This window comes from Sinocyclocheilus anshuiensis, unplaced genomic scaffold (genome assembly GCF_001515605.1).
Source record: "Sinocyclocheilus anshuiensis isolate Anshui unplaced genomic scaffold, SAMN03320099.WGS_v1.1 scaffold78, whole genome shotgun sequence".
Taxonomy (NCBI): Eukaryota; Metazoa; Chordata; class Actinopteri; order Cypriniformes; family Cyprinidae; genus Sinocyclocheilus; species Sinocyclocheilus anshuiensis.
This window is the reverse complement of record NW_015544250.1, coordinates 3212043-3221823: the sequence shown is the minus strand read 5'-3', so window position 1 is coordinate 3221823 and position 9781 is coordinate 3212043. Positions and strand designations below refer to the sequence as shown.

The window sequence follows — 9781 nt, the reverse complement described above, 5'->3', positions numbered from 1 at the left end:
GCACTAGTCTAGACTTCACGTAATGTATGCGTGCGCTCTGTAGGGATGTTTTGAATGGTTTTTGCAAAATACTCGATAATGTCAAATCGCACATCGTTAAAAAAACAATTACGATATCATCGCAGACGATATATATCGCACACCCCTAGCGGGCACTGCGGCGGCAGTATCAAATGGAGCGGGCACTGCTGTGACAGTATCAAACTAAGTAGGGCATTGCAGCAGCAGCCTCAAGGCATTGCAGCAGCAGCCTCAAATTTCTTTAACTGATCAGAATTAGATGGGCTTTCTTTGTGTGAAAATTATTGGTCCTGATATAGCTCTTGAAGGCGTCCGATGACCATCGACCGAGAGCTTGGATCTGCTGCTATGAGAGACCTTTTTGAGCTGCTGTAGTTACTGCCCCGATTCGGAAGGAGTGGCTGGAAAATCTTTCTACGGGTATGACTGGTTGGACGATGTTTATTGAACATCGTTTGGATAGATGTTTTTGGAACTAAAAACGTGTGACGGGATGGTTACAGTCATCGACAAAAAGAAAGGATGTCGAAAGTTATCGGCTGTCTAGCGTCCGGGCTTGGAGGATGAGAGCACTGAATTCCTTTGATCAAAGATGTTTGAGAATTGTTTATTTCAGGAGATGGGGTACTGTAGATTAATTTGTGAAGAAAAAAAAATATATAATAATAATAATAATAATAATAATAATAAAACAGATTTAACATGGACTGCTTTCCTCTGGTCTCATAATGTTTGTCTTTATGATACACCTTATTTGTTGGTTTGCACCTATAATTGTACACCGTTTAACTTATTTTCACGAAAATCAAATGTTTTTCATCTTATCTGTCTATCCGAGTAAAATGTGTCATTTAAAATACAGGTAAAAAGCTAGTGAAAATTAATACAGAAAATTTGAGTAATTTCATTGCGTGTTCTACGCAGTTTTGCGTCTTGGTTACAAAAAATGACATCAACATCCATAATGTCATCACGTCCTTTAACAACAAACGACCTACCTTTTATATTATTAATAATATAATTATAATAATTATAATATAATTATATATAAAGCGACTTTACTTAATATTATTGCAACAAGGCCTGGGCTGCTAGCGGAGGCAGTCTCGCGCTAGCGACTGCTACGTCAGCTGGAGGCCCGGCTACATGTGGCACTGCGGCCGCAGATCTGTGCCTTGCCACAATTCTGTCTCTGAGCTCTTCAGGCAGTTCCTTTGACCTCATGATTCTCATTTGCTCTGACATGCACTGTGAGCTGTAAGGTCTTATATAGACAGGTGTGTGGCTTTCCTAATCAAGTCCAATCAGTATAATCAAACACAGCTGGACTCAAATGAAGGTGTAGAACCATCTCAAGGATGATCAGAAGAAATGGACAGCACCTGAGTTAAATATATGAGTGTCACAGCAAAGGGTCTGAATACTTAGGACCATGTGATATTTCAGTTTTTCTTTTTTAATAAATCTGCAAAAATGTCAACAATTCTGTGTTTTTCTGTCAATATGGGGTGCTGTGTGTACATTAATGAGGAAAAAAAATTAACTTAAATGATTTTAGCAAATGGCTTCAATATAACAAAGAGTGAAAAATTTAAGGGGGTCTGAATACTTTCCGTACCCACTGTATGTGCTTGTTAAGGTGATTAGCTGACGAGCTCCACCTGAGCCAGACTGATTGATTATCTGATCGTGCTCCTCCCGAACCTTGTTAATAAAACATCATATTTTAAAAAATGTACCTCAGATATTTCACATTGAAAGTATTTGAAATGTATATGAGCAGCACAACTCAAGACTTTATGCTAATATTTTATTTATTTTTTTATTCACTGAGCTGGTCTAATGTATTGGCTGAAAGGCAGACGTTGTTGAGTGGGTGCTAATCATCTGGCGAATTAAGCAATCATGAATGTTAATTACGTTTTATTACTAGATGCTCCCGGAAGGTTACCAAGCAACATCTTCATCATGACTGAATTAATTAATATTCGCATGTCTTAATTTTGCAGCCTAATTATACAGGGCTGAAAGGTGAACTATGATTCTACTGTTTTGAGTACTCATGTTGTCACGCTCTGTCTGTTTGATTTTGAAAACTTAGTAAAGACTTCCTTGTGCAAAAGCAGATCGCTCCCATTATAAACAAGGCTGCTGGTAAATTTTAAGCATTTCACTTGCAAATGTTGCAGTGTCACTCTTTACTGCAATTGTAATATAAGTCCAAAAGCCCAAAAATAAAAAGGAAAATAAGCACATTTAGACTTGATTTTCACTGTGGAATTTATCCATTTGCATGTTTTGTTGGCTTATATGCAGTTTTGTATTCATTTAATTTATCCATTTGTCCGGTTGAATGATGAGTGTATATAAAGGCTGGAAAAGCCATCAGCGCCTGCTTTCATAGCACAAATTTTGGTCTGTATATGTACTCAACCCCCTCCACATTTCCTTCTTTCTGCCCCTTCCATGTTATATAATTTTTCTTCCATTTTCCATTTGATCCTCATATAATCCATATTTTTCTAGTATGTCTTTTGACAATTTCCACAAATAAGGTACAAATTGGTGTACCACTAATTCTTTTTAAGCTTTTTTTTAACATTAGATATCTTTGATAAATATACATTGTTAATGTATTATTTATCAGTGTCCCACATTACCATATTTTACCAAATTTTTGAATCTGATTTTAGTATCATTTTTAAATTTAATAATTTAATTATGTTTATTTTTTGTTTATTGATAGAAAATTACAAAAGAAAAGTTCCCAAAAAGCTTAAATGTTTTTAGTTTGTCCTCCTGAGATTGATGATCAGCATTTTTTGAGGGTTAAGCACTGTTTTTCACTGACCATTTATTTATTTATTTTTTAGAAGCTATTAATGGAAAGTGCCTTTTCTCTTTTTGCCATGATTGCTTACTATTCCACTCTCTCAGTGCCCAGACTTGCTAGCTTGTGCTCTCTTTCTGAGCATTTAAAGTATCCCTTTGACTTAGCTGGCACATGTGCAAAACCAATCACTTACGTTAGCAGCAAGGGCTCCAACACAGACTGAAGGTGTGTGTGTGTGTGTGTGTGTGTGTGTGAGAGAGAGTGAGAGTGAGAGTGGGTGGGTGGGAAGGGGAGTAAAGGTGGGGAGTGGCTTGGACTGAAGAGAACAGACTGTTCCTATAGAAAATGCAAATGTGAAGGAGGAATTTTAGGGCCGATCAGCTAGGTGCAGGAGTCAGAGAAGGCAGTAACTGACCAACCTGAACCCCGCTGGTCCCCATATGCTGAGAATTAACAGCTCTAATCTTTTATAGCTCAATAACATGATCATTCAGACAAAGTGCTTTGATCTCTGCTCTCTCCACACAAGGTCACGACTCACGAGTCTCTTAACCACAAAGAAGCTCTTTCTGAGGAAAATTTGAGTGGTGCTTGAACATGCAAAACTTGCAGTCACAGTGCTGGGATGTTGTTAGTGGTTGCCAAGGCATTGCTATGCGGTCGCTAAGGCGTTCAGAGTGGTTTTTAGCATGTTGCTATGTGGTTTCTAGGTTGTTCTGGGTAGTTTCTTATTAGCCCACATCAAAAGACCCCACCTCCGAGTCATATTCTGGTCAGTATAAATTCCTTTAATATAAGCTAATGCACTCATTGTATTGTTAAAAAGATATTTAGCATAGATTACTAGCACAGCTCTCATCACCAATTTGATGTATCATTCATTTTCAATAGCAGTGCGAGATATAGACTGAAGTTTAAAGCTTCGAGTTTTTTTTTTTCAAACCAACGATGACCATATTTAATAGCAATATTATTTGTTGCATTTACAAAAAGTAATTAAATGTTTAATGGATGTCTAAATGTTTTGCTTTTGGAGCCATTATCTTTCTGTTGCCATTTCTGATCTTTTGCATTTGTTGTGTGCTTGTAGCTTCTGAACAGATTTCGGGCCGGAACAGTTTCTCAGTTAAATCAGGAAGAAGTCCTTTGCAGACACTACAAGAAAGTGACCAGGTATGTATTTCAGAAATGAAATCATTGAAATGTTGTTGATTAACAGTTATTAAATTAAATAAGACAAAGTGAACTTGATGATACTTCTGCAAGCAATTTCGAAGTATGAATTATACGATTTTTGGGGATAGCTCTGATTAACAGAGGACAGATTGCATTCCTCGGGCCCCTGGTGTTGAAGGGACAGATTTTAACAGCAGTGGAAGATGAATTACTAAAATAACAACCTCACATTCCTATTGGGGTTCAATTCATTCACCCTCAACACCTTATTTTTACACAATCACCATATCATAAAGACACATGCTAACCATCTGACAAAATGAAACTATATGCATCACAGCTATGCCAGTGGATTTTGCACTAAAGGGTAGTATTTAACATAATTCAAAATAAAATGCTTTAGTCTGCTCATGTTTTTCCAAATTTGTATGACTGACTTTCTTCTGTTGAAAAGAAGAAAATCCTGGCTGCTCTTTTCAAATAATACAAGTAAAAGATAGCTGGGTCTGTCAAATTTCTAAATTGGCAAACATAGTATATTAAGAGTAATCCGTGTGACTTGTGCACCATATTAATTTTTTAAGCCATACAATACCCTTGGAAATTTACAGACACTGTTCACTGTGTAGTGGAAGCAAACTGCCAGGATATTCTGCTAAACGTCTGCTGTTGTGGTATACAGACAGAAGTAAGTTGTAGGGGTTTGGAATGACATGACGTGAATGATGGCAGACTTTTCATTTTTGGGTGAACTATCCCTTTAAAGGTCTCAGTGGAACATCTAGATAAAATCCTTCCTGTTGAAACACTACCAGCTCTTCAAATCCTATTATATTGCAATTATCAAACCCATCTGTGGATCATCCCCCAGGCAAAACCGTTACCCTCCTATAACAGCTATGTGCCTCATGGTTTCACAAGAACTTCCCTCAAACAGCAACTGTCATATCACATAAAGTCATGCAAATACGTGTAGTGGAATCTGTGGTCAGTGCACTGATAAGAAATCCGGAAATTCGGTTTCAGAAGAAAATATTTTTAATACAATAGTTCACCAAAAAATGAAATTCCGTTCTGAACCCATGTGACTTTTTTCTTTCGTGGAACACAAATGGTGACTTTTTTCATTCCATTTCCTCTCATACCATTCCTTCCTGTCCTCCAGCTGGAGCAGTCTGCAGTGCAGGCCACTTTGCAGGGTCGAAGGGAGCTCCTGGAGGAAACCTGTCGCACCCACAAAAGACGTGTACTCAGCCCGGAGGACCTCCGCCACCTCATAGTGGATGATAAACACAAGTTACTGTATTGCTATGTCCCCAAAGTGGCATGTACAAACTGGAAACGTGTGTTGATGGTGCTAACAGGAGATGGGCACTATCGCGAACCACTGGCTATTCCAGCAAACGAGGCTCACGTAGCGGGCAACCTGCGTTCGCTCTCGGAGTACTCCACATCCGAGATCAACCAGCGACTACGCACATATCTGAAGTTTGTCTTCGTGCGCGAACCCTTCGAGAGACTTGTCTCGGCATATCGCAACAAGTTTACCCGTAGCTACAACACGGCCTTCCATAAACGCTATGGGACCAAAATCATCCGGAGGCATCGTGCGGACCCGCAGGCTGAAGCACTGGAAAAAGGCAACAACGTCTCTTTCGAGGAATTTGTGTATTATTTAGTAGACCCCCAGACTCAGAGAGAGGAACCGTTTAATGAGCACTGGGAAAGGGTTCACTCACTTTGCCACCCTTGCCTGATCCATTACGACGTGGTGGGCAAGTATGAGACTCTTGTGCAAGATTCACGCTACATCCTGAAGTTAGCAGGTGCCGAAGGAGAGGTCAAATTTCCCGCCACGTCCAAGAGCACCAGGACCACAGGTGACATGGCCGCCAAGTTCTTCGACAATATCAGTCCGTTTTTCCAGAAGAAACTCTTTAACCTTTACCGAATGGACTTCTTGCTCTTTAACTACTCTGTGCCGGCATACTTGAAGTTGAGATGAACAGTTCAGTGACTTTCAACTGATCCTATAACTTGCACACATGGATGTGAGTCTTGCGGGCACTGACTAAAATTTCGCTCATGTCTGGATTCGAGTGAATTGCCTGAGGGAACCTGTAGAGGATGCACCTTGGATATGGCGTCTCCATTGGTCCCTTGAGGCGAAATTCAGCACTGTGAACAGATTTGTGCTGGCTGGGGTGTTGCATCCCATCCCATCCCAAAAGTTCACAAAATACTGTCTGTAATTCCTTTGGCTTTGGTAACTTTTGACCGAGCTCCAAGTATGTGCCTTTGTCCTTCTGAATGTTGATAAGTGGAGCAGGATTCTTCATCAACAGACAAATACTATGAATGTTTCATGTCCTTTAATCTTCACCACACAAAGTGATATTTATGGTATTGTTTACGTAGCATATTTATTGTGGATTTTGCTCTTGAACTGGAACCAGCAAAGCCTTGACGTTAATCTCGAAGAGATTCCTTGAAGCTGATCTCAAAGCCTCCTTTTTAACATTCCCTGGATATGATTTCAGACCTTAACCTTACGCCCAATCACAAAGGTAGTTTCCAAGTCTAAAGGTATCAAACGGTCAACTGTTTCAAGCAGATTGCTGGTAATATGTTGGAGGGAGTCAAAGGTAAGGGATGAATTTAGACTTCTCTTGCAGTCGCAAACTGGACAAGGCTGTCTACCTTGGGTGGTTTAGCTACTCTGGAAAGGAATGGTGTTCTCATAGAGTCTCCCCTTCATTTAGCATGCAACGGGCTGTGTAAACCGTACATAGCTGTGGTTGGGGAAAGGTAGACCCTCATCAGTGCCGCTCTTGTTGAGCTATGGATGCAGGGTGAGGTGCAAACTACTCACTTGCCATTGCAGGTCAAACATCAGCATGATCCTGGGAGGAAACACTCGTCTTATGAATTTGTAATAAGGGTTGAAGTGCAATAAAGGTTTTTAGAGAGGTACCGGTATGTGTTTAGAGGATTATCTATCCCTTAGAACTCTTAAAGTGAGAGAAAAGCAATCCCTGACAGTAGAGTTCAACGTCTTATTAGTTTTCACGACTATGTGAAATGTTCTTTTGGTTCATTAGCACTTGGTTGAAATGACCCTTAATAATTTAGGTATTTCTTCTTGTCTGCGAAAAAGCCTATGGTTATGGTTGAAATGATGATGAAATCTTTAGAGAAAGGGTGAGAATGAGTCGTCTGACTAATATCTGGCTGACAGGCAGACATGTCCTGGTGCACAGTGGGTACCTCGTGTGCCACACTGCAAATCGAACCTTCTGAAATTGCTCTTGGAAATGTTTTGTTGGAAAATGTTTTCTATCTTGATAGTTAGGCTCTATTTCAATATTGAGCTGGAATCTTTCAGCATTTTGAAAGGACAAAGAGAGTCATCTATATGTCTAGGTTTATAATACATTTCAACGAGCAATATATATAATCATTTGAAGAGGAACGTCATGTCTTGATTTGAAAATTACAGGAGTGCCAGTGCTTGTCCTGTCATAATGTCATTATTCTGATGTAAAATTATGAATGTTGTTTGAATGGGTTGATTTATATGAGAAATGTGACTATGAGCTGAGCTTTTGAGAGTGTGGCAACAGTGTGTGCCATTTGTGATGTAACTAACAGTTTGCACCTGTTTTGAAAGCTTGTGGGCATACATGTGCTGCAAAACTGTGAATGCCAATGTGCACTAGACAATATGGAATCTTGCTTTGAAGGGTAAATTAACTTGTTTTCAATGTTTTTGTTCTTTTCCCCAGTGGACAACGGGGAATACATCAACCAACAATGACTTCATGTGCTTTCATTTTTTGTTAATATTTTAAATATAAAGGCACACTGCCTCTGGTACGACAGTTAAACCCTGTTTACTGGACAAATATGTAATTTTTTATTATTTTTTTTACTGTTTTAGGGACCACAACACTTAAACTGTAGAAAAATCATGTGAGGTTAATTGTAATTCAGAGTAAAGATATTACAAATGTGTTGAATAAAACTGCTACATGAACAATATCATTGTCATCAATTCATTCATTATATAAGATTTTGTCTTTTTCCAGTGTGGTATTTTGAGAAAAAATATTTCAGGTGCAAAAAAATTACAAACTTAGAGGTACGTTACACCCTCTGTATATGAGATATAGTATCCAGTAAAAATATCTAGCAGCAATTATGATCTTGTATGTAATTACTACAACAGCAAAGGAATGACCTTCAAAGTTTTGAGATTTCGATCCTAAATCAGACGCTCAAAAACAATATTTGACAAAAACAAACATCCCAGAATCCTTCAAGGTCTTAAATCCTGTAAACGTCAAATTCAATTTATACATGGCACATACAAATTTGTGGCACATCCTAAAGTTATACAGTTATCAGGTGACTAGTGCGTGTATGAAAGCATCATCACTGAGGCAACAGGACAACACACCAAGAGTATAATCATATTACAGACTGTCAGCTACTAAGTCCATACCTGCCGATGTATTTCATATTTCCAGTCGACATGTCCTGTAAGCACAGAAACAATGTGGCTCATATTCTGTCTTTAGCTTCCCACAGACAAGTTCGCATCTCCAAAGCATTGCAGCCAGCCTGGGTGGCAAAGGTCCCATGAACTGGGATCTGGAGGTGGGAGGAGGAGGTCTAGCATTTTACAAGCCGAGCCCCTCCATTAGCATGACCAGACGGAAACACAGGGCCAGGAAACCCGTGCCCAACAGGTCTCCCAGTGCAGTCAGGTACGGGATGGAGAAGTTATCTGGGTCCAGACCTTTTCTCCACATCAAACGCACAATCAGGTCTGCTGTATAAATGAGGATCCCGACCTGTGAGGAAAAACAAGATTAAACATTACATTTCTTAAAATGAAATGCCCATATTGTGACAACTTATTACAGACGGTTTTTTTTTTGGTTTTTTTTACAAAGATTAATATTAATCGTTCAATAATTGATACTTTTAATTAGGGATGCTCCGATCCGCCTTTTTCGCCTCCGATACCGATTCCGATACCTAGGGTTCGGTATTGGCCGATACCGATCCGATACCAGTGAAGTTTTTTTCCCTCATTTAAATTAAATGTAGAATTTATATATCTCTGTGTGTGGAACTGATAATCATTCTTTCACAATCTACTAGATACAGAATACTTCATTATAAAGAAAAATTAAATAAACAACTATGAAAAAATATAGGCCTATGTATTGTATATTTCTTTTCTTTTATTATATTGTCTTTCGGATGAGACGCTAAACCGAGGTCCTGACTCTCTGTGGTCATTAAAAAAAATCCCAAGGCACTTCTCGTAAAGAGTAGGGGTGTAACCCCGGTGTCCTGGCCAAATTGCCCCCCTGGCCTTTGTCAATCATGGCCTCCAAATAATCCCCATCCACTTGTTTGACTCTATGACTCTCTCTCCTCTCCACCTGTAGCTGGTGTGTGGTGAGCGCACTGGCGCCGCTGTCTGGCTGCCGTCGCATCATCCAAGTGGATGCTGCACACTGGTGGTGGTTGAGGAGAGACCCCCCCACATGATTGTAAAGCGCTTTGGGTGTACAACAATACACAATAAAGCGCTATATAAATGCACCATTCATTCATTTATAATCTATGACAAAAATTTATCATAAACTAGGTTAGTGGATAAATCGGCAGCAAAAATTATTCTAGAAAAATCAGTGCACAATAATTTTAGAAATCCAAACATTTAGTGAAAAAACA

At 39.2% G+C, this 9781-nt stretch overlaps 2 protein-coding genes across 9 annotated transcripts in view; one reads left to right on the top strand and one right to left on the bottom strand.

Annotated features, from left to right (window-relative positions):
- LOC107697955 (carbohydrate sulfotransferase 11-like) overlaps positions 1–8066 on the top strand; it is a 19406-nt gene extending 11340 nt beyond the window's left edge. Inside the window, exons 2-3 of one of the 2 annotated variants that reach the window (XM_016498853.1) lie at positions 3945–4027; positions 5196–8066. In XM_016498853.1, coding sequence (XP_016354339.1) covers positions 3945–4027; positions 5196–6035 — 923 coding nt within the window. In that variant the 3' untranslated portion in view covers positions 6036–8066. The remainder of the gene's footprint in view (positions 1–3944; positions 4028–5195) is intronic. The other variant, XM_016498854.1, reaches the window with a different exon arrangement.
- Positions 7928–9781, bottom strand: part of LOC107697954 (solute carrier family 41 member 3) — a 64951-nt gene continuing 63097 nt past the window's right edge. For all 7 annotated transcript variants that reach the window (XM_016498849.1, XM_016498851.1, XM_016498850.1 and 4 more), the window contains one exon: positions 7928–8886. In XM_016498849.1, the coding sequence (XP_016354335.1) occupies positions 8713–8886 (174 nt within the window). In that variant the 3' untranslated portion in view covers positions 7928–8712. The remainder of the gene's footprint in view (positions 8887–9781) is intronic.